Source organism: Colobus angolensis, unplaced genomic scaffold, assembly GCF_000951035.1.
Source record: "Colobus angolensis palliatus isolate OR3802 unplaced genomic scaffold, Cang.pa_1.0 Scaffold56, whole genome shotgun sequence".
Classification (NCBI taxonomy): domain Eukaryota; kingdom Metazoa; phylum Chordata; class Mammalia; order Primates; family Cercopithecidae; genus Colobus; species Colobus angolensis.
In genome coordinates, this window is record NW_012119154.1 from 4,165,119 (window position 1) to 4,190,783 (window position 25,665).

General features: G+C 36.6%; 1 protein-coding gene across 1 annotated transcript in view; it reads left to right on the forward strand.

Moving 5' to 3' along the window:
- Positions 1-25,665, forward strand: part of STT3B (STT3B, subunit of the oligosaccharyltransferase complex (catalytic)) — a 103,707-nt gene that overhangs the window by 58,861 nt on the left and 19,181 nt on the right. The window contains exons 4-8 of the mRNA XM_011961535.1: positions 3,839-3,904; positions 7,704-7,803; positions 22,498-22,596; positions 24,289-24,435; positions 25,296-25,344. Of these exons, the coding sequence (XP_011816925.1) occupies positions 3,839-3,904; positions 7,704-7,803; positions 22,498-22,596; positions 24,289-24,435; positions 25,296-25,344 (461 nt within the window). The remainder of the gene's footprint in view (positions 1-3,838; positions 3,905-7,703; positions 7,804-22,497; positions 22,597-24,288; positions 24,436-25,295; positions 25,345-25,665) is intronic.

Below are 25,665 nucleotides of genomic sequence, written 5' to 3' on the forward strand. Positions count from 1 at the left end.
GGGGCGAAAGTGCAAGGGTGATGACCTCTTTGTCTGCTCTTCTGTGACAAAAACAGCAATCAGTGATCAGAGTGCAGAACCTCAATACTTGGAGGACAAGTTTCCTCACATCAGATTGATTCTGCCCGAGCAATTATTGTCTAGGTGGGGAGCTGATTTCTGTTGCTGCTTCTTTCACTGTCTTCCCAGAATCCTCACCCGCCTTCCTTTTTGAAGGATAGTTGTGTAAGAATGTATTAGGTTGGTGCAAAAGTAATTGTGGTTTTTCCCATTACTTTCAATACTTTTCTCTTTCATTTAACACTTGATAATTTTCTCTTTCATTTAACACTGTGCGTATGTCATACCACTGCCTTCTGTCAAAAATTTTTTTTTCTGATGCAAAGTCAGTCATATCGTTACTTCCCTGTGGGGTTTTTTTTTTTTTCTCTTTTCAATTTTCCTCTGTCTTTATCTGCCAGTACTTTGCCTGCAGTTTGTCTAGGTGTAGTTCTCTGTATTTATTATGTTTGGTGGCTTCTTGGGTTTCATGGATCTGTAGATTACTGCTTACCTTAGAATTTGGGAAGTTGTAATTGTTTCTTTAAATGTTTTTATCTGTCTGTCTTTGTAGCCTCTCCTTTCTTGAATTTCTCTGTTCTTTAGGTTGGATACTTTCTGTTGACCTATCTTCATGCTCACTAATTTTTCTGCCATCTCAAATTTGCTGTTAAGCCTACTTAATGAATTTTTTATTCCATTTATTATGCTTTTCAGCTCTAAAATTTCTAGTTCATTCTTATTTCTCCCATGTATAGGAGAATATGTTATATTCTATATGGAAATTTCTGTTATATTTTTCTTTAATTTTCTTAATATAGTATTCTTTAGTTCCTTGAACATGTAACAGCTGTTTTAGAGTCTTTATCCTCTAACTCCAACATCTGGGCCCACTCAGAATTAGTTTTTATCAACCATGTCCCCTTCCCCAACCTATACGTGTCCAAATTTGGGTCACACTTTCTTGTTTCTTTGCATGTCTTGTTGTTATGGGTTGAAGCTTACCTGTGTTATTTTTTAAAATAGCTTATCTGAACATGCAATTTTCTTATTTCAAAGCTTCTACTACTGGACTCCTTAATATGTGTAAATGAAGACCAAATGGTGAGCATGACTTATTGTCTGGGAAAAAAACTCAATCCGTACTTTTTCTCTGCTTTCACACCAAAACAATCATCAGTGCAGAAGACTCATGTGACCTCAAAATATTTAGTGATTCCTCCCCATTGCCAAGCAGTTAGTTCTTCTGCAGACACCAGCCGGTGTCCTCCAAATCATTTTTGACACTGTCTACCTGGAGATAGCATGAGATCCCACAGGTTGAGGGCCTGTCCCCAACACACCATCCCAGCTTATGCCCCCAGACACCAGTTGTAAGTCCAGGCCTCTAGAACTTCTGATAGCCCAGCTGAAATTAGGGATTCCCATCACCCCCTCAAGGTTTTTTTTTGGACGGAATCTCGCTCTGTCCCCAGGCTGGAACGCAGTGGCACGATCTCGGGTCGCTTCTACCTCTACCTCCCTGGTTCAAGTGGTTCTCCTGCCTCAGCCTCCTGAGTAGCTGGGACACCGCCCTGCCACCATGCTCAGCTAATTTTTGAATTTTTAGTAGAGACAGGGTTTCATCATGTTGGCCAGGATGGTCTCGACCTCTTGACCTCGTGATCTGCCTGCCTTGGCCTCCTAAAGTGCTGGAATTACAGGCATAAGCCACCGGGCCCAGCCCCCCTTCACAGGTTTGATTAATGTGCTAGATCGGCCAACAGAACTCAAGGAAACACTTAGTTCAATTTATTGGCTTATTATGAAAGATATCCTAAATTATACAGATAAACAGCCAGATGAAGAGATACGTAGGACAAGATCTGGAAGAGTCCCAAGTGCAGGAGCTTCTGTTCTTATGGAGTTGGGGTGCACCTTCATCCTGGTACATGGATGAATTGTTGATCACCTTCCTGTCAGCCTCCTTGTATTCAACTGTCTGGAAGTTCAGCAGATCCTGTCCTTGGGCCTTTTATGGAGACTTTATTGGTTGTCCATGATTGAAGCATGGACACCCTCGTCAAAATGTGACTGGACAAAAAGAGTGTGACCTAAACTTAGCAAAGCCTACTGTTCAGATTCTTCTTGGCCTCTCTGTGCAGCATTCCTTCCTCCAGGTATGGGACAGAACCCTCTCTGAAATAGAGGGTCTTATGACCCAAAATCAAATTAGAGCCCTGCCAAGTGGAGAAGTGAAAAGTGAGTAGGAGAAGTTCAGAGAGAGAGATTCTGTAACAAGGGGATTACGAGCCACAAACTGTGGACAAAAGTCCATATATCATAATACCACACTTACAAAGTCCTAACTTTTCTCCTAAAGTCTTTTCAGTTCCTTCTGAGTAGCACAGCTGTTGTTTTCTGTATTCGCAGGTGTTGCTATTTTCCCCTTTTGGTTATTGATCCCTCTCTCCTTGTTTATAATTCTTCAGTGCCTCCTTTGACATTTTGACCATTCTTTTACATAGATTTTGTTATTCTCATTTCTGTTTTCATAGCACTTAGTTTGTGATACCTACCTCTATTATAGCACTTGATATATAGCACCTTTCATCAATCCTAAAATGTATACTTTCTCCACAGATTTTGACATCTCTGAAATTAGGATGTATGTTATGAGTGATGGCCATAGATTCTATGAAATATAGTATATTGATTACTTGCTTTTCAGTTTACTTCCTCTAGATTGTGAGCTTTTTGTGGGCTTAAAAATTTTAAATTCCACACCTCTACTTCTTCTATCTGTGCCTGCTACTGAATTCACTGTGGGTGGTTGATTGGATGCCTTGCATCTTTCCTGCCTCATTGCCCTCAAAGTTCTGCCCAAAACCACCACCTCAGTAAAGCTTCTGGTGATTTTATCCCAGCCAGAACTGCTTTCCTGACTTTGGCATTCAGGCTCTATAAGGACCTTTTGGTACTCAGTGTTTATACTCACCATAGGGCCTCTTTTATATTATGCTTTGACTCAAGTTCTTGCCCTTGTATCTTATCTCCCTAGTACAGGACTGAGTTATAGTTTGTGTCCAGCATAGCCTAGCAAAGTTTTCTGTGTATTAGTAAATACTGAAAAATATGTTTCATTTACTTTTCTCTTTCAGCCAGTTGGATTGAGCCTGAGGAAGTTTCAGGATATGAACTGTATTTAGTGGTTGTAAAATATACCTTGGTTTTATTGTAATAGATTATAGCAGTCTGGGTTCGGTTAGGAGAGAGAAAGAAGTATTAATTATGATAAAAGAGTAACTAAAATAGAAGGAAACTCTCTATGGTATCCTAAGGCTGAGGGAGGGTACCCAAGAAAGGGCAAACTTGGAAGGTTTTCATACCTCGTTGCATAGGGTGTGGTTCAGCCCATTGAACTGGTTTGGCACTGCTGAACAAGCAAAAGACCACTCTGGAATGTAGACACTTAAGGAGAAGGGGTGGGAGGTGGCCATGGTGACCTGTGGCATGGTGTGTGGATATCAGTGAGGGCAAGAGACTTTGCAGAAAATGAAAAAAATGTAATTTGTTTTTTAAAAGGTGATTCTTTTAAATAACATAACATGCATAACAGAGAATGAGAGTTATTCTTAAAATGTCTCAGTGTGCTGCTCAGTGTTATAAACGCATATATTAAGTACATCTGCATATCTGAATAACCACAGTACTTTTAAAAATAACCTTGACTTTTTGTAGCACGTGGTTACCAAACATTTAAAATTCCACAAGAGCATTTGTAAGCATTTTTATTATATCAGTTACTTTTATTTTTTAGGTAAAATCCGTAAAAACTGGGTCAGTTTTTTGGACAATGTGCTGCTGCTTATCCTATTTCTATATGGTAAGATTTCATATTTGAGACTACATGAAGTCTAATAGGTCTTTGGAGGTTAAAACAGTTCTCTTTTCTCCAGAAGTCTATAGGATTTTTATTTTGTTTAATGTGATCTTTCATTACTACCATCCTCTTTCCTTCTCCTACTCACAGGTCCTGTATACACATGCTTTGATGGAGAGGGCTAATATTTAACCCTCAAGTAAAATATTTGCAGCAAGTGAAGCAAAATGTTTTCAAATGTACCACTTCAAAATACTTAAACGTTTTTTATTAAGAATTTTTTTTAATTTTTAAAGATTATATTCATTATTTATTTATTTATTTTGAGACGGAGTTTTGCCCTGTTGCCCAGGCTGGAGTACAGTGGCACAATCTCAGCTCACTGCAGCCTCCGCCTCCTGGTTCAAGCAATTCTCCTGCCTCAGCCTTCCGAGTAGATGGGATTATAGGCACCCGACACCACGCCTGGCTAATTTTTGTATATTTAGTAGAGACGGAGTTTCACCATGTTGGCCAGGCTGGTCTTGAACACCTGACCTCATGATCTGCCGGCCCCGGCCTCCCAAAGTTCTGGGATTACAGGCATGAGACACCACATCTGGCCTATCATTTATTTTTTCAGAGTGTCTGTCTCTGTTATCCAATCTGGAGTGCAGTGGTGCAGTCATAGCTCACTATAACCTTGAATTCCTGAACTTAAGTGATTCTCCCACCTCAGCCTCCCCCAGCATCCAGGACTACAAGCATGTGCCACCACGCCTGGCTAATTTTTAAAAATATTTTGTAGAGACAGATCCTCACTCTGTTGCCCAGACTGGTCTTAAGCTCCTGGCCTCAAGTAATCCTCCTATGTTAGCCTCCCAAAGCACTGGAATTATAGGCGAGAGCCGCTGTGCCTGTTTTAACTTTTTAATGACTTAAATTTATTTTCTATTCTTCGTAGCTTTATTCATTCTATTTTTTTTTTTTTTTTTTTTTTTTTTGAGGCAGAGTCTGGCTCTGTCGCTTAGGCTGGAATTCAGTGGTGCGATCTCGGCTCACTCTAACCTCTGCCTCCTGGGTTCAAGCTATTCTCATGCCTCAGTCTCCCAAGTAGCTGAGATTACAGATGTGTACCATTATGCCCGACTAATTTTTGTATTTTTAGTAGAGACGGGATTTTACTGTGTTGATCAGGCTGGTCTCAAACTCCTGACCTCAAGTGATCTGCCTGTCTCAGCCTCCCAAAGTGCTGAGATTACAAGTGTGAGCCACGGCACCCGGCCCCTAGCTTTATTTTTCAAATAGCTCTGACAAGTAAAATATTTTCCAAGTTAGATTGCATACTCAAAAAGAATAGGAAATTTTGCCTGTCATATATCGAGCATGGAGCTATGTTTGGATGAAATAAACTTTTACTTAACACTCAATTTTAAATATGATATTAAAAATCAGTTTTTCCATATTGGAGTTGACTAGGTAACTGCTTAATGTTAAAATAATCTAAGTTTTTAACAGTCATTATCTAAACAGTTTAGTGAAGAGAACCTAGAGCAGAGAAATGAGAGTAATTGGAAGTCTTGTTGAAAAGGATAACCTAAGTAAAGAGTTAACTAAAAGGAGAGACGGAATGAGAAAAGGTTGTAGAAAGAATGTTCTTCTGGCCCATTTGCTTTCATTTCACTCCTTAAAGTAAATGAAGGAAAACTCTTAACATGAATTTATGTGGGTCCGAAAAGAAATAAATCACTGTAGTTAAAGATCATGCATAAGATCAGCAAGTACTTTTCAGAACATCAGATTTACTTTCAGATTGGTTTCAGCTTTTCTTTGTTCTTAAGTGAAGAGAGTAGGTAAGGTAGCATATTGATATTATACTCAATTTTCAACCTTAATGTAGTAGGTACCTAGAGTCATTACTGAAATAATGGTCATGTCCTCTAGGTTAACCTGTAAATTTACCTCCTTTTTTTTTTTTTTTTTTAATGAGATGGAATTTGGCTCTTGTTTCCCAGGCTGGAGTGCAATGGCACAATCTCAGCTCAGCACAATCTCGGCTCGCCGCAATCTCTGCCTCCTGGGTTCAAATGATTCTCCTGCCTCAGCCTCCCAAGTAGCTGGGATTATAGGCTTGTGCCACCAGGCCTGGCTCATTTTTGTATTTTTAGTAGAGACGGGGTTTCTGCGTGTGGTCAGACTGATCTCGAACTCCTGACCTCAGGTGACCTGCCTGCCTCAGCCTCCCAAAGTGCTGGGATTACAGGCGTGAGCCAATGTGCTCGGCCACCTACTTTTTTTGTTTTGTTTTGTTTTTTTTGAGACGGAGTCTTGCTCTGTCACCGAGGCTGGAGGGCAGTGGTGTGATCTCAGCTCACTGCAAGCTCCGCCTCCTGGGTTCATGCCATTCTCCTGCCTCAACCTCCCGAGTAGCTGGGACTACAGGCACCCGCCACTGCGCCCGGCTAATTTTTTGTATTTTTAGTAGAGATGGGGTTTCACCGTGGTCTTGATCTCTGACCTCGTGATCCGCCCGCCTCGGCCTCCCAAAGTGCTGGGATTACAGGTGTGAGCCACCGCGCCTGGTTTTTTAAACAGGTTTCTTAGGATTAGGGTGCAATATTACCTCTTTATTCTTCTTTCTCTTTTTTTCTATACCGTAGCCTATATAGTGGTCTTGTTCTGAAAATTAATGTTAATTTGAGCTAATTTTTTTTTAATTTTTAAACAAATGTCATAGAATATGTGCACCCAAGTTATCCGTGGCTCCTTTTAAGTGGTTAGAGCCTGGGGCACATTCTGGGTAGTTGTACTTAGCAGTATCAAACTTGTTCTCTTTCAAATTTAGGCTTAAATTCTGAAAGTAATCAGAAGTCTTTCAGTTAGGACTGGCGCTCCATTAGAGTAACATTGTTTTTTGTGAAAAATAGCATGTGACCAAGGCAGAAAACTGATGTATGTGTGGAAAACTGATGGCAGTTCTCCACAAGGGGTTCTGAAATATTTTGGGTAAGAGCAGCATTATTGGAATAGATGTGCTGGCCTGTAGTCTGCTAACGTGACTGTTGATACAAATGAACCTTTCAAGACAGGCTCTAATTATTAGAGGACATCTGAGAGCTTTGATATTAACAAGAGCTTATTACCTATTATTTAGTGTACCAAAAAATTAATTCTATTGGTTGAGAATGGAGATTCTGTTTAGAATATTCATTAAGTAGACCAAAAACATCCTCAGTTATTCTGGCTAAATAGTGTATATTGTATAAGCCAAACATTAAAATGGGATCTTGCTTTGTATAAATCCATTTTTAAGAAAAAAATTTATGCCCAGCTAGCACTTTTTTGAGAGTCTCAAAGCATATTCATGTCATCTGAATTTTTTTTAGTTGTCAGTGAGTCCTTTCATTGCTCTTACTCTCTGAACTTTCTTACAACAAATTTGTTATAAAAAGTGGGTGAAGTAAAAACTTTATTTTCAAAATTTATGATCTGTATCCTAAAACTCCCTTGTCTCTGTGACAGCCTGTTTATTGACAATTCACAAATTATAATACTCTCAGCTTTTCTGTTAAATCTAATTTAATTTGAACATTTCTCCAGTGCATTTGGAAAAGCATATTGGATTTGTGGGATCGTGTTATTTTAATGATCAATAAAAATGAGGAATACATTCTTCATAGGTTAATAAGCTCTTATTTAAGCATTTCTCAAAATTGCTAAAATCTTAATGTTTATATTTGCTCATTGTATGTTTAGATTCCTAAGTATACTTATTTTTAAAAAGTAAAAATATAAATTTAACTTAGCACTTCTTTTCATATAGGTCTCTGCTTGGGGTGGTTATGTATTTATCATCAATCTTATTCCACTGCATGTATTTGTGTTGTTACTGATGCAGAGATACAGCAAAAGAGTCTACATAGGTAAGTAATATGATTTTTGACATCTGTCAGCTAAGAGATGTTTTGTATACATTCTTTTTATTGAAGAGATATTTCTATTTGGTCAATATTATGCATGAAAAGGTAAAAATAATTTTGTGTTTTGCTGTTTATATTGATAAGAAGGTCAGACATTTTTATGTAAGTGCTTTGTCATCAACTTTTCCTTGGTAAGTTGTTTTTTTTTTTTTTTTTTTTTTGGGGAGAAATTAGTCTGGGTTTAATATTTGTCAGCTCTTTTTTCCTCCCCTTAATTTTGGGGAATGGGAATTTTTATCATGAAAATCATTCACATTTTTTTATATCGAATTCAACTTACTGTAAGAGATTGACATCCTCAAAGTAAGCAGTTTAATAAGCTTTCAAAAGCTCTTTTTTTTGGATAATGTACTAATAGATTGAGTCTCTGTTGTCTTTAGAAAAATGTTCATTTTTCTCTACAGGTTTTAAAACAGTATTTTCACTGTGATGCTTAGCGGTAGATGATATTTTCACCTTAGATCTCATTTTCCATGATAGGGTTAGAAATTTTATGGGTCGAAGGAACTAGAGAGCAATTGTGAACTGAAACCAATGTCTTAGTAAAATAATACAATTCTATTCTAATAATGTTGGAAAACAATAACACAAAGATAAATCTTAAGTTCATTTTCAAAAGCATAGTAACTTGGCAATTTCTCAAAAGTTAACCGTAGATTCATCATGTGACCAAGCAGTTCCTCTCCTAGGTATTTACCCAAGAGAACCAAAAACATATATTCATACAAAAGCTTCTTTGTGAATGTTAATAGCAGAGTTTATTGTGCATAATGGCCAAAAATGAAGACAACCCAAATGTCTATCAACTTTATGAAACCATAAAATATGGTATATTCATACAGTGGTGTATTATTAAGCCATGAAAAGGAATAAAATACTGATACATGCTACAACTTGAACCTTGAAAACTTTATGCCATTATGTAAAAACGCCAGACATAAAAGGCCACATAGTATATGATTCTGTTAGTGTGAAATGTCCAGAATAGGCAAATCTGTAGAAACAGAAAGTAGAGTTTTTGGGAAATGTCCAGAATGGGCAGATCCATAGAAACAGAAAGTAGATTAGTGGTTGCCTGGGAATTTAGGAGGGGGGAGAGTAGTGGAGAGGAGAGGAGAGTTGTGACTATTAATGGATATGGGATTTCTTTCGTGGATGAGGAAATATTTTAGAATTAGATAGTAGTGATGGTCATACAACCTTGTGAATACACCAAAAACCATTACTTGATAGGTTATTAAAAGATAATTTTATAGTATATTAATTGTATCTCAACAACAACAAAAGCATAGTATATTACATTTATAGCCATTTCAGCATACTTTTTTCATTGGATACCGTAAGGGTAGGTACTATTATTCTCATTTTACAGATGTGGAAACAAGAAGAGACAATAATTTGCTAAATATCATGTAGCTAATAATGGGACTGAAGCTTGAACTCAGATTTTGGCTTTAAAGCCTATAATAAGCCAGCCATAGTAGCTCACACCTCTTATGCCAGCTACTCGGGAGGCTGAGGCTAGAGTTCCACTTGAGTCCAGGAGTTCAAGGCTGCATTGTGCTATGATCTTGCCACTGCACTCCAGCCTGGGTGACAGAAGGAGACCTGTCTGTGATTGCGTGAACGACTGAATGAATGGCCCATGATGCTAAAATACACCAAATCTGTGTGCCTCTCATATAAACAAATAACCTTACTGTTGAAATACATAAACCTATGTATTTCTGTACCCCAAAAACACTATAAACAGTAGTTGGGATCCAGAAAGGAGAATAATAAATAATAGATTAAGCTTTTTTTTTAAGTTAAATGGTTACAGTGAAGGAATTAAGAGGGTGTTTTGTTGTTGTTTTGTTTAATTTTAAAAGTCTGGGATCTTGAGAATTGAATGGTCAGAGGAATACAAGAGAGAGAAAATTGAGAAGTACACTTTATGAAATGCCATGATTCAGGAAGAAGAGTCAAAGGAGATGTCAGAAGTAGTCCAATAAGTATATTGTTAAAATGGTCAGATGGAAGTATATTCTACGTAAAAGTTTAAAATTCAGGCAGTATCCAACTCCCCTTTAACCTTAGCACCAAGATTTCAAAGGATTAGAATTTGAGAAAGGCCTTTGTATTTGGTAACTGGGATTTTTTTTTTTGGTCATTCTGGAAGAATATGAAATTCATACTACTTTGGTTGACTCTTGAGAGTGTTTTGAGAAGAAAGAAAAATAAAATGGGTTAGGGATGTATGTGTATAAAGCTAATGTTCATAATGTTCAAATTCTCCACTCTACCCCAACTTGTTTCTTTTACTTATAATTATCCGGGAGTATTTTGATGATTTCTAGTCTACTTTCATAGGGTTTACTTGTAAATGGATGGAAAGTAGTATGATAAAGCAAGTGTTGCTCTTCTTTCATCCAGAGTGTGTCAGGATTTAAGTTCAGTTTCTCCTAATTTAATGGTCTTAAAACTGTGGAAGCACTGTAAAGTGTTTGTATATAAAGTTATTTGATTTTGGCACGTAACATCCTTTGTCTTTTGTTCTCCATCCCCTTGAGCACAAATGTTTAGGTAAAAAAATTAATGATTGATAAATATCAAACTCATAATTATATTAATTAAAAGTTTAGTTGTTTTCCAAGTGTTGAATTAAATGACTTGAATTATTTTAAATAATTATGAAAAAATTGTGTCCTCTTTGAGTAGATTTTTGCATGTGTCATTAAAATCAATTGTAACACAACCACAGAAAACTGTCAAAGTTTATTCACATGTGGAAAAGGAGGCACATGGGAGGTAATGTGGATGTATAGTGGTAGAAGAGTGGCATGGGAATTGAGCAAGGGAGGTGTAAGAAAAGCTGAGATGGGAGGCCGTCTCTACTTGAAATTTTGGGAGGAAAAATTTAATTTTCTGTTAGGAGATATTTTTGACTTGGTGAATTTCACTATATTGGGAAGTAGATGTTTAAAAATTATGTTATACATAGGATTCTACTGTTTTAAGAGGAACACCCAAACCTTATGTTGCATTTGTAGAAAGAATGGCTCTTGGAAGAAATCACAGTAAAACTGATGGGATGTGAAGTGATTTAAGCTTTCTAATTTGATTAAAGCTTATCATACTTTGTGTTCATGTCATAAGGAAATTATAAGATATGAATACAAATTTAGGGATATTTACTGTGGTATAAATTGTAATTGTGAAAATATGGAACTAACTTAAATGACCAATAGGGGAATGATTTTTTAATTGCAATGTTGCCATATGGAATATTATGCAGCCTTTAAATTTAATCTTTTTGAGTTTTTGATGACATGGGAAAATGTTAATAAAAAGCAGACAGTAAGGATTACCAGTGATTTTTTTTTTTCATACTTCTTGCTGCTTTCCAAATTTTCTGCTTTCCAAATACATACAATGAGTATGTGTTAAGTTTATAATAAATGAGACTTGGTTTTTAGTTTATAGAAATAGGAATTTTACCTCAAGGGCTGCATTAACTAGATTAGGTTAGTAATTTAAGCACAGAGAAGAAATCAGTTTCTAATATTGATGAATGCTTTTGAAATGTCACTAGAACAGCTTGTTTATGGTATTGTCTATTTTTTCTGCAGTGATGTGAGGAGAGTAACAGTTGTTTTTCATACTACATCTAAAATGTATTTTTTGGATGATATCTGCTGATAACCATCATTAAAAGTGAAGTTTTATAAACATACTACCTACTTTAGTTCTGTACAGATTATTATGGGCATTATATATTTTGTGAATAAAGAAATAATCCAATTATTGAGTACATTAAAAGTAAAACCAAATTATTAGGAGTCACATTTATACTTGGCAGCTGTAAACACAACACAGCTAATGTTAGTTTAACTTAGAAAAAACAAAAAGATTGCATGTAAAAAATCCAGGATAAAAAGAAAATTCCAGGATACAAGGGCTGGAAGTTCTGAAATTTATTTTGTCTAATTCTACCGTACTATTGAGGAAATTAAAGCAAATTTCACTCACCATATGTTTATTAAGTGTTGAAAAAATAAATACTGTGTTTTGTGCTAGCCATTATGATACAAAGATGAATAAAAAAACCTTCCTGTAAGGAGTGTATATTATACAGTGTAATCAATTTAATAGCATATGATCAAAATGGAAATAGGGGAAAATTTGTGAAAATCAGTTTGGACTTTAACCATGTTCTTTTAAAAGTTTTAGAGATAAGTCTTGATCTTGAGAAGACAGAATAGTATAGAAGCAGACTTAATTTGTGGTAATGTAACCATAAATAAAAGGTATCATGACATTGAGGGTAAGAGTACATACTCCAGAGTCAATCTACTAGGATACAATTCTTGCTCCCTTACTACTGTGTAGCTTTGGACAAATATTACTGTCATTTGATGTCCTCGTGGGTCAAATAAAGACAATAATAGTTATTACCTTACAGATTAAGGATTAATGAGTTATAGGTTAATATATGAAAGGTGCTTAATAATAGATGAACACAAAAAAGTACTATATAAGTGTTTGCTTTTGTTGTTGGTGTTAAAGTTATGGAGGAATAGCCAGATAGACAAAAGAGTTCAAGAGGATAGGAGACGTGATTACTGTATTAAGACTGAGGGCATAAAACCCCAGTGTGAATCTAAGGAGTGTTCCTTCTTTTTTTTTTTTAAGTAAAAATAAACTTTCAGCTATTTTTGGTTGTGAGAAACGTAATGGAGAAATAACACTTGTGTGTTATAAAGTGCAAAATAGCAATTAAAATATAACCTGTAATAGGTGTTTTTTTGATAATTTTAAAATTTGATAATAAATGTTGATATGGTTTGACTGTGTCCCCACCCAAATTTCATCTTGAATTGTAGCTCCCAGAATTCCCATGTGTTGTGGGAGGAACCCAGTGGGAGATAATTGAATCATGGGGGTGGTTTCTCTCATACTATTCCATGTAAGTCTCACAAGATCTGATGGTTTTATAAGGGGAAGCCCTTTTCTCTTGGTTTTCATTTCTCTCTTGCCTGCTGCCATGTAAGGTGTGCCTTTCACCTTCCACCAAGATTGTGAGGCCTCCCAGCCACGTGGAGCTGTGAATCCATTAAAACTTTTTTTCTTTATAAATTACCCAGTTTCAGGTATGTCTTTATCAGCAGTGTGAGAACAGACTAATACAGTAAATTGGTACTGGTAGAGTGGAACACTGCCAAAAAGATACTCGAAAATGTGGAATCACCTTTGGAACTGGGTAACAGACAGATATTGGAACAGTTGGAGGGCTCAGGAGAAGACAGGAAAATGTGGGAAAGTTTGAAGCTTCCTAGAGACTTGTTGAATGGCTTTGACCACAATGCTCATAATGATGTGGGCAATGAAATCTAGGCTGAGATGGTCTCAGATGGAGATGAGGAACTTTTTGGGAAATGGAGTAAAGATGGTTCTTGGTAATGTTTTAACAAAGAGATGGGTGGCATTTTGCCCCTGCCCTAGAGATTTTTGGAACTTTGAACTTGAGGTAGATGATTTAGGGTATCTGGCGGAAGAAATTTCTAAGCACCAACGTATTCAAAAGGTGACTTGGGTATTGTTAAAAAGCATTCCCTTTTTAAAAGGGAAACAGAGCATAAAAGTTTGGAAAATTTGCAGCCTGCCAATGTGATGGAAAATTTGCAGTCCGATGGAAAATTTGCAGGCTGACTGCGATAGAAAAGCAAAACCCATTCTCTAAGGAGAAATGGAAGCAGGCTGCAGAAATATGCATTAAGTAACAAAGAGCCAACTGATAATGCCAAGACAATGGGGGAAATGTCTCCAGGGCATGTCAGAGACCTTTGCAGCAGCCCCTCCCATCACAGGCCCAGAGGCATAAGAGGATAACCTGGTTTCATGGGCTAGACCCAGGGCCCTCCCTGCTGTGTTTTGCCTAGGGACTTGGTGCCCTGTGTCCCAGCTGCTCTAACTGTGGCTAAAAGGGGTTAAGGTACAGCTCAGACCATGGCTTCAGAGGTTGCAACCCCTAAACCTCAGCAGCTTCCACATGGTGTTGAGCTTGCAGGTGCCCAGAAGTCAAGAATTGAGGTTTGAGAACCTCCACCTAGATTTCAGAGAATGTATGGAAGTGCCTGGATGTCCAGGTAGAAGTTTGCTGGAGGGGTGAGGCGGCCCTCAAAGAGAACCTTTGCTAGGGCAGTGGGGAAGGGAAATGTGGGCTTGAAGCCCCCACACAAAGTCCCCACTGGGGCACTGCCAAGTGGAGCTGTGAGAAGAGAGCTACCATATTCCAGACCCCCGAATGGTAGGTTCACTGACAGCTTGCACTCTGCGCCTGGAAAAGCTGCAGACACTCAATGCTAGCCCATGAAAGCAGCCAGGAGGGAGGCTGTACCCTGTAAAGCCACAGGGGCGGAGCTGCCCAAGACTGTAGAAACCCACCTCTTACATCAGCGTGACCTGAATGTGAGACATGGGGTCAAGGGAGATCATTTTGGAGCTTTAAGATTTGACTGCCCCGCTGGATTTTGGACTTGCATGGGATCTTCAGCGCCTTTATTTTGGCCCATTTCTCCCATTTGGGATGGGTGTATTTATCCAGTGTGTGTACCTCCATTGTATCTAGGAAGTAACTAACTTGCTTTTGATTTTACAGGCTCATAGGCAGAAGGGACTTGCCTCGTCTTGGATGAGACTTTGGACTCTTTACTTTTGTGTTAAGGCTGAAAAGAGTTAAGACTTTTGGGACTATTGGGAAGGCATGATGGGTTTTGAAATGTGAGGACATGAGATTTGGGAGGTGCCGGGGCAGAATGTATGGTTTGGCTGTGTCCCCACCCAAATCTCATCTTGAATTGTAGTTCTCATAATTCCCACATGTTGTGGAGAGACTCAGTGGGGAATGATACATGGGAGTGGTTTTCCCCATACTCTTCTCCTGGTGGTGAATAATAACTCTCACAAGATCTGATGGTTTTGTTTTGTACGGGGAAACTCCTTTCGCTTGGTTTTCATTTCTCTCTTGCATGCCACCTTGATTGTGAGGCCTCCTCAGCCACATGGAACTGTGAGCATTAAACCTCTTTTTCTTTATATATTACCTAGTCTCAGGTATGTCTTTATCAGCAGTGTGAGAACAGACTAATAAAAATGTATATAATTGAATAAGTGTATATAGTTGAAAAAGTCAAATACGTACAGGGTTTATAGCAAATAAAATGTTGATTTCTTGTTTTTTGTTGTTTTTTGTTGTTGTTCTTGTTGTTGTTTGTAGAAATGGTAGAGGAGATCTTGTTAAGTTGCCCAGGGTGGTCTCGAACTCCTGGGGCTCAAGTGGTCCTCCCACCTCAACCTTCCAAAGTGTTGGGATTACAGGCATGAATCACTGTGCCCAGCAGCATTTTATTTAGTATAGCTCAGTTTTATTGCCACAAAATATTTGGGATTGCACCCCATTATTTACAGTGATATTCCGTATGTAATTAAACAAGTAGTTTTAATGGTTTTGATCTAAGGTATTGAAAACAATAAGACACTGTACAGTTTTATGTTTGTGGCAGATAAAGTTTTATCAAGACAAGAGATTACTCTTCTACAGATGGAATATATTATTTGCATTAATTGTTTTGCCTTTACTTTTTGTTGTACCTTCAAGGTAAGTGAGCCAAGAGCAGACAGGCTAACAGGGGACTATAATAACTACACCTCCCCCATCCCCCACCCCCCGCCATTTTTTCCATAGATTTTCATTTAAAATTAGAAGTTTCAGTGTTGGTTACATAAAGTGAGTTTTCAAGATAAGTGTTTGTAACAGGCATTGAAGCTAGTTATTGGGGAAAAGAGATGGGATTTTCCTCAGATGGATTTACGGTATTTATGGATCTTCTTTGCAGCTTTGCCAATGGATATTTTAGAGGTTATTGGGATTGGGGGCAACTGAAAGTTCAAACACAAAGGGAAGATGGTATTGCTTGCGCCACCTATGCTGCTGATATGACTCAATGTGTAGTTCACAAGGATTAGTCCTCCAGTATCTCCTTGTATTAAAACTCAGGCTATTTAGAGCAAGGATCTCACCTATGTTGTAGCAATAATCATTGGCCTGATGAAAAAGGCTTTTTCAGTGACTAGAAACAGTCTTCATGTTCTCCAAGCCAAAAAGACCTAATAAATCACTTGGTACTCTTGTTATCTAGAAGAATAGACCTGAGTGAGATTTCCTTTAAAGGTCTATTCTTCCCATTGAGACGTGTGTTTCATAGTCCAGAAGAATTAACTCCTGCATAGAAGTAGTTATGAATTCTTGGTGATATCAGTTAAATGAATTTAGGAGCCTGCTACAGTAGTAGTTGACATTAAGAAAAGGATGTGTTGGCCAGGCGCGTTGGATCACGAGGTCAAGAGATCGAGACCATCCTGGCCAACCTGGTGAAACCCCAACTGTACTTAAAATACAGAAATTAGCTGGGCTTGGTGGCATGCACCTGTAGTCCCAGCTACTCTGCAGGCTGAGGCAGGAGAGTCGCTTGAACCCGGGAGGCGGAGGTTGCTGTGAGGCGAGATCATGGCACTGCACTCCAGCCTGGCAACAGAAAGAGACTGTCTCAAGAAAAGAAAAGGATGTGTTGAGAAGAACCAAAACATTTTCAGTGGTAGCATGACTTGTGGTGACAGGATTTGTGATTTCCTGTGGTTTAAATCTTTTTTTATTTTGTGTTTGTTTCACTTTCTTCTTTATGAGTGAATTAAATTTGCTGGTATTTGGTTTTTACTGCTTCTTGATTTGTTAGGTATAGTCACTACTTAGCTCTAGAAGTTACTGAGTATCTTTACCTAACACCTCTTAAGTTACATAAAAATTATATATTCCATGAGTTTTTCATAGTCTCCCAACACACCCACACACACAGTACATTTGTAATTTCACTATATTTTAATATTATTTCATTAACCATTGCCAGAATTAAATGAAGTGTTCCCACGTGGTAGAACTTAAACCAAGATGTACTTTGTTTAGATTGTTTTTTCCTGGTATATTATTTTTTTCGTTTTAATTGTTAGTACAAGATACACTTGCTGAGTTTTTTGTTTTGTTTTGGTTTGGTTTTTGTTTTGTTTTGTTTTGTTTTGAGACAGTCTCACTCTGTCACTCAGGCTGGAGTGCAGTGGTGTAATCTCGGCTCACTGCAACCTCTGCCTCCTGGGTTCAAGCAGTTTACCTGCCTCAGCCTCCTGAGTGGCTGGGACTACAGGCATATGCCACCACACCTGGCTGATTTTTGTATTTTTAGTGGAGATGGGGTTTCACCGTGTTGGGCAGGCTGGTCTTGAACTCCCAAAGTGCTGGGATTACAGGCGTGAACCGCTGCACCCAGTCACACTTGCTGTTTTAAAAAGGTTGTGATTAAGTGTCTCTACTGAAGTGTTTTGAACAAGTAATTTCTTGCTGCTTTTACAAGTCTGGAGTTTGTAAAACAAAAGTTTCGGTGATTCATTCTCAACATAGTTTATAATGAGCATTGTCCTTAGAAAAGAGAGATGATTTTTATCATTATGTATAATGATAATTATACATAATGTTAAGTTAATCAGGTATTTCTCTCTGCTGGTCAAGAAGAATCAGTGTTTTGTGGGGTTTTTTTTTTTGTTGTTTTATTTTTTAATCCATGTTTCTTACTATTCTTTACCCTGCATATCTACCAGAGTTCACATTAACCAAAAGTGATTACAAAGAAATAAAATATCTTTAGTATTCAAAACCTTCATAAGCCTTTAATTGTATTTGTTTATAATAAAGCAAAATTGGTTGGATTTTAAAGTATTTACCCATTGTGTTTCTTTTGGCTAATACTATTTTGGTTGAGAGAGAGCAAAGCAATTCAGAAATGCTAATGTGATTTAACATGGGTTAAAGTTAATGGGAATATAGTATTTGCATAACCTTTTCTAACTTTATTTACATAAAAAGTATAATGATAACTTAAAAGTGTAAAGAGTACTGTCAACCTAAGCTGTAATGCCTTGTCAGAAAGAAGGTACTTAAAGATTGCTTTGGGGAACAGCAAACTTCTTCAGTACTTAAAATTTCATTTAAATTTGAGTCAGATTTTTCAGTACCTTTTCTTTTATGGAATAACTCACTTGAGCACATTAAGTCAAGGGCTATGGTATATTCTCTATATCAGTCTTATCCCACCCTTGGATATAAAATACTTCCAAGAATGTAGACATCTTTAGGTTCTTTTGAGGAGATTATTACTCATCTGTCCCAAATTAGAGATTTTCTTTGGTTAAGAATAAACAGAATAATAATAGGTGTGTGTGTATATGTATATACATATCTTTCTAATGGTAATTTTTTGTGGAATTTTTCTCACACATTGGAATTATGATCTGCAGTAATGAATGCCAGTAACTGTGCATCCACAGGATGGCAGTATGGTAACATTTTCATGATGTAATAAATGATTTACAACACTGTTGGTATCATGCATTTCCTTAGAGCTCACCAGTTTGATGGAATGCTTTATTCTAACTTGAAGGGTAAGAAAAGTAGGTTTACATGGATGGATAGAAAGTTGTAATAAATGGGTATAGTAGTTTAGTCAGGGTTCTTAAAGAGTTCATTGGAAGGAGAATTGGTACAGAATGATGGCTATGGGTTTGTCTTGTTGAGGTCTTCTGAGAACACTAGAGAGCAGTACCAGACATTAATTACCTCTTCGTTGTCCATGTCAAGAAGAGAAGAGATCTTAAGTTGTATGGAGCCTTTCCCCCCAACCAAATGTCACATGACCTTCCTTCCTAATATTATGGTCATTTGTTTACATCTCTGAGTTTTACCAATTTATCTGACTCTTAGAGGATAGGATTGATCTTAATAGGATTTTCTGCTTTTAGAATATATTGACCATACTGAAGTTAATGTTTAAATGCATACATTGAAGAGGTAATTTCTGAGCATGTATTAGATGCTATAGTACAAAGTCTGGCAAAAAGCGCATGTTTTCATTTTGCAGTGGAGATTGTGTTTATTTATTTATTTTGAGATGGAGCTTCACTTTTGTTGCCCAGGCTGAAGTGCAATGCGATCTTGGCTCACTGCGACCTCCGCCTCCCCAGTTCAAAAGATTCTCCTACCTCAGCCTCCCAAGTAGCTGGGATTACAGGCATGTGCCACCATGCCCGGCTAATTTTTGTACTTTTAGTAGAGACAGGGTTTCTCCATGTTGGTCAGGCTGGTCTTGAACTCTCAACCTCAAGTGATCCACCCGCCTCGGCCTCCCAAAGTGCTAGGATTACAGGTGTGAGCCATCGCGCCTGGCCAAGATTGTGTTTAATTGAGTTACTTCACCATTTCTTTTACTCAAATGTATCTCATTTCTTATTTTCTGTGTCTTAAAATGTAGATTTATAAATGAGATTTAAATTGAGTTATAGCAATATATGTCTAATTCAAGCAGAGCAGTCAGTATTAAGCAAGGTATTTGTGGTATTTGATATATTATCTGGTAAGCAATCTTCAACTTTATTTAATGGAAGTACAGGTTGAGTACGCCTAATTTGAAAATCCAAAACTTTCTGCGCACCAATATGATGCTCAAAGGAAATGTTCACTGGAGCGTTTCCTGTTTTGCATCACCAATTTGGGTATGCTCAACTGTTGAGTATAATGCAAGTATTCCAAAAATCCAAGAAACTTCTGGTCCCAAGCATTTTAGATAAGGGATGTTCAAACAGTCTATCCGTGTACTGAAGAGTGCTATCACATAAAACACGTATCTCTAATATGTAAACATCTCAGGATCAGTGATCCAAAAAATGTAAAACATAGGGACTTGGGTCCAGTTCTTTTAAAAGTAAATGCTTATGTTTGGATTGTTGCAGATATCACATTTATCAAATTTGTTTCATTGGTGCTGGTAAGTAGGTATGAATGAGACTAATTGGGATAGAGGAAGTTTCAAGGTAAAATACTGTCTAAAACTTGTCTGTTTCTATTAGTTTATTTAGCATTAACCTATGTTTACCAAATAATACAAATTAAAGTCCCACCTGGGCTTTTTCATTTCCTAATATTTTCTTTTTCTTGAACTCTCCATCACTCTTAAATAACTTAACCTCCAGTGCATTTGCTTCTGTATAAAGTGTTTTCTGCTTTACTAATGACAGTAAATGTCTCTGAGAAGTTGCATGGAAGTGCTCAATTGAGAGTATTGTCAGGTCTACTCTTCTTTTCCAATATGCCTGGAAATGAATTTGAACAAATGTCTAAGGAAACTTCATCTATAGTTACCAAATGCGATTGCTAAAATTTTTACATTGTCAAGCAAAGTGTGGCTCCATTTGAAGAGAGAGAAAGTATGAATATGAGTATGAATATGTATTTGTGTACCCATATACCTGCTCGTGATTATTTCTGGAGAATGTGACTTATAGGGAAATAAATAGGGTGAAAACTTCTTCACTTTTTACTTTAAGACAAAAACAACACCTATTACCTTTACGATTGAACCAGTTATCCGTATAGACAGATGCAGATTTGTGGTTATCATGGGCTGGAAATAGGAGAGAATGTGGAGTAGTAAGAGCTTAATGAGTGTAGGGTTTTGTTTTAGGGCAATGAAAATTCTTTGGGACTATAGAGGGGTAGTGGTTGCACAACCTTGTGAGTGTACTCAACACCGCTGAATTGTTCTCTCAAATGGTTATGTAGTGTGACTTTCACCTCGGTTTTTTCAGAGGGCTTTTTCATTCAGTTTGTATCCTTTCTTATACTGAATCTAAGTTCTGTGACAGTGTTACAGCGTTCAGTGTTTATTTGTACTTAGAAGAAAAATCCAGTTTCAGAGGTGGTTGTGGTGTTTCAACATATGACTTAGCCATAATAAAAACATAAATGACACAAGATTTTCTCAGGCCTAGTCAATTTCTAGTTGTGCCTTTGTGTGTTCTGTGTTTGTCTAGGGTTTGACTTCTCAGCTCTGGATATCTGAAAGGCCTGTTGATAATAGAATATTAGTTTATAATTGTTGGGAGGGATCTACAAGTCTTGTCCAACCCACATTCTGTAGTGAGGAAACTGCAGCTTTTGCTGTTAAGTAGTTCAGGATTACATAGTGATCTTGTTCTCAGTTTTTAATTTTCTTTATACTTTAGTATGCATGGTTCTTTTTTTTTTTCTTCTGCCTCTGTAACTCTCCTTTATCAGGGCTTCAACAGGCTGATTTGTAATTTGTAGACATTTCAGGTCATGTGATGGGGAAATTCTTATTTAACTTTGATTACATTTGGGTTTGGGTATGTCATAGAGGGTAATTCCATTCCAACATTAATGTGTTTGGAAAGAACATTATCTGATGGATTATGTCTGTTGTCTTCTCTAGATAGCTGGTCCTCCATTAGCTTGAGGTCAATGGAAACTTTATTTACTTACTTTGGTCCTTCCTATTAAATTTATGAGCTTCTTACTGTCTTCCTAACACTATGGTCATCTCATCATATAGATTGTGAGGCAACTTAATATTTGAACCAGTAGCCCATAACTTACCTTCTCTAGATGGGTTTCTTTTAAAAGCAAATCAATATTCTTTCTCATCTAAGTTGAGTGAGGAGGAAAGTGTGTGCAGTTGTCTTTGCTACGCAGTATATAGGATACGCAAATATTGTGTATTCTTAAATGTACCCCCAATCTTTGTTTTTGATAGAGTAGTTTATTTGCCAAAAACTATTAAATGATATGCATTAAATGATGTATAATTAAGTTATGTATAATCTGTATAAATGATGTGTAATCTTGTATAAATGGACTAGTTTTTACTTTGACTTATTTCAGATGGGCTTTATCTTTATTTCTACTGAATTTTTAGTTTCAGTGACTTCAGATACTTTCTCTCTAATCAGTTGCCTAACAGTGGTCTGTGCATATAAACCAAGTATTTGACACAAATTGTAAATCCCTCCCCAGTTTCCTTGTCCATTTAGATTGACAAACTTAATTTAGATTGACGAGAATACTATAATATACTTAGTGTGAAAAGAAGTGAGTTTCCTTTATTAGATGCTAAATTCAGTAGCTGGTGTGTATAATGGCTTGACTTCTGTGTACTTAGTTCTTTAATTACAGAAAACTTAGTGGACATATGAATTTATTTAACTCAGTACTATACAAAGAGTATTATGGGATAATAAAAAGGTAGGAAATACTTGAGAGCTCTTGAGACAGTAGCAGGTATTCACAGATGCTGGCAGTGGTGATGAGTATTAAGTCATGTGTATTTTGGATTAATGCCAATAGGACTGGTATTTACTTAATTTTATTTATATATTACTTAGCTTCTTGAGTCATATTAATGATTACTAATGGTAGATCAAAACAAACTTGATTCCATTTCTGGGAAAGGAATGCAACACAAGTCTCACGAACTGTTGTAATGATCTGCAAAATACAGTACTAATTTTTTTGAAAATGGATAGAATATTCACAATCTGTAATATATGGTTAACAAATGTACATCTAATAAAAGTCATTTCAAGATTCTGTTCTTAAGTTCAGTTAATACTTTACTAAAAAACAGGATTTACATATACTTTTATGTTTTAGGTAATTAATGGTATAGTAAATTGTCCTTGTTTCCTATTTTGTCTTTATAGCATATAGCACTTTCTACATTGTGGGTTTAATATTATCCATGCAGATACCTTTTGTGGGATTCCAGCCAATCAGAACAAGTGAACACATGGCAGCTGCAGGTATGAAAAAATACGTATTTTCCTTCTTCTAAAGAATATGTGGACATGTGATTGGCAGTCTTCCAAGAGATGACAGTTTTTGATCATTTTAGTTGTTCCAATGACAACCAAAGTAATCTGAGTCACAATTATGGGAAATCTGTAGATAAAAATTTTATCAGAGATTCTCATTGCAAAGTTCATGACCCATTGGAAGTCTGTGGGTAGTTATTTTATTTGTAACATCTGTACACTGATATTATGTAGATAGCAATATATAACTTTCAGACATGGTGTTTCTATAGAGTTTATTATCAGATTCTCAGTGGAGTCTGAATTAATCCCCATCTTCCCAGAATAGTTAAGAATCACTAACTTACTGTTATACTTAGATTTCTGAATGGATAGCATCACTTTACCAAGTAGTAGTTTGAGACACAGAGAGATGTGTATTTAGTGTTGTGTACACAATAATGAATAGAATGTCTGTGTAGATACACAGTCACCTGTCTTTACACATATGTATTACAACATTTCCTAAACTCTAAATCTTTGATAATACTTATTTAACCATTGTAAAATGGACTTTTAAAAAACAACCCTTAGAATTAAATTTATTTTTTAAAATTAATGTTCTAGATGGTTGAGGATTCTTACACCCTCTTTGTTCAAAGTTTTATGTTTAATGTTTTTGTATCATGTTTTGTACTTTTTGAGAATCCGTTTTTGCAATTACTCCTTTAGTTTTGTATATCTTAGCACTCACCTTTGTATTTACTAATGTAGGGGAGAAAAGATTGTTATGTCTAACGAAAGGCAGATTAAGAGAAAAGCATAAATTTTACATGACACAAAAGTCTTCAGAAGTGAAAATTTTTAAAAGGCAGGAAAACTGTATTTTTATGCTTAGGTTTGATGAAGAGTGGACAATCATGTAGAAATAAGATTGGACAAAGAGAAGTATGATCTAATGGCAATAGACTGGGAAGAACTTAAGGCCTATTTGTTCATATTATTCTTGGTGTCTCTTGTGTCTTCATCTTTTCCTCTGGGTAGTAGAAGGACCCCTCTGGAATGAGGATCTTATAACCTACTTACAGGAAAGTCAGAGAATTATTTTATGACCCGCCTCAAGGGAGAACAAACAGAAAAGATGAGAAAGACTTCCCAGCTTCTGCTGGTTTCTCAAGTGCCAAGATGCCGTAATTTGGCGTGAGCCCTGATGCTAATTTAGAATCTTGTCTAAATGTGTAATTAAGGTCACATCTTATTACTCAGTTATAAATAGTAACTATATATCAAGATTATCCTGATCCTAAGTCTTTGTATCCTTCAGCAAAACAAATCGGAGAATTGTTTTTCCATGATTTTTAAAAATTACTTCCCTCTACCCCAGAAAACCCCCCTAAAATATAGGGGAAAGGGAGGAACTTAATGTGTTAAACTGGCTTGTTACTCAAATGGGATTTTTTCCCCCTTCGGCCTGGTACATGTGTGAGGAGTCTGATGATTTAAAAACAAAGAAATGTCACAGAATTTTTTGGATGTATTAGTTGGGCAATTGTCATTTGACAAAGGAAATGTTGGCTAAATGAAATAACTAGTCTTTGATATGAATGGTACAGGACATTCGAAGAAGCTCTTTCGAATGAAAGTTTTTAAATAGCCTTGGAAAACTGCCTTGTTGATTTTATGACCCTTTTCTTTAATTAGGTGTCTTTGCGTTGCTGCAAGCTTATGCTTTCTTGCAGTATCTGAGAGACCGATTAACAAAACAAGAGTTCCAGACCCTTTTCTTTTTGGGTGTATCACTAGCTGCAGGTGCTGTGTTCCTTAGTGTCATCTATTTGACTTACACAGGTAGGTGTTACCACCTGTAGGATGTGAATATTGTCTATACAAACAATACAAGAATAATAGCCAAAGGTTCTAAAATCTGAGTAATAGCATGACTACAAAGTGATTTTTTTATTTTTCTTTTTTTGAACAGTGTATATTAATTTTGTGGTGTCAAGCTCTGATAAATCTACTTTAAAGCATCCTTCTCTTGCTGGATGAATAGGCCCAAACTATAAAAAGAAAAAAAAAAATCAGAACTGTTATTTACCTGCTATATGCTCACTTTCTCTTGCATGCACACACACTCCCTCTTTCTCCCCTACTTTTCAGCAGTTTACTAACAGAATCAGTTTCAGTCTGCTTCTGAATTGTAAGTTACCCTCTAACCTTGATTTACCAGTCCTTAGAAACAAATCAAATTATTTCTAAATTTATTCTGTCAAATTAATGTAAAAGCCATGAGTGTTTAAAGTCATCTTTGAATTTATCTAGTGGGATATGGCATACGAATTAGATCATTTAGAAACTCCCTTCCTCCTGTCCCCCCCCCCCACTGCTTTTTTTAAAAAAAATGATCTGGTCTTGTTTAATGCCTTAGCACTGTTAGTCAACTAAAAGCTTAAGAGAATTGGAAAACTTTGTACAACTTTATCTCAAGTGTGTTTCTCTGGAAATGGATTCTCCATGGATATTATTTTTATTTGATCACTACCTTATTTTTTCTGACCGCCAGCTGTCCGAAATACATCTATAAATGCAAACTGAAATTCCTCGAACATTAGTTTAAGTCTATCTATAATTAATAATAAACATAAAGGCAAGAAGAGATTTACAAAATAATAAAAAGGCAGATTAATTTCCTCTGTGTTTTTCCTTCCAAGGTTACATTGCACCATGGAGTGGCAGGTTTTATTCATTGTGGGATACTGGGTGAGTGCAGTTACATTGTTTGGCATCATATTTATTGAAATACCCCCTTTCCTTTGTTTTTATCTGTTTTGTCAGTGTTTCATTCAGTTCTTGGGCAACATTTCTAAAGTACCAAAGATGCTAGTTTAGTAAATGTGAAATTCCTTGTATTTTGTCTTGTTATGATACCTGTTTTGAATGTACCTTTAGTATGAAATGTACATTGTGTATTTCTGTTCTGCCTGGGCAACTCCTTGTTTCCGTTTTGTTTGTAAGAATATTTAGGTAAACTGTGCAATTTAAAGATTGATTTTTCTTTTACCTAACATAACATTTTCATCT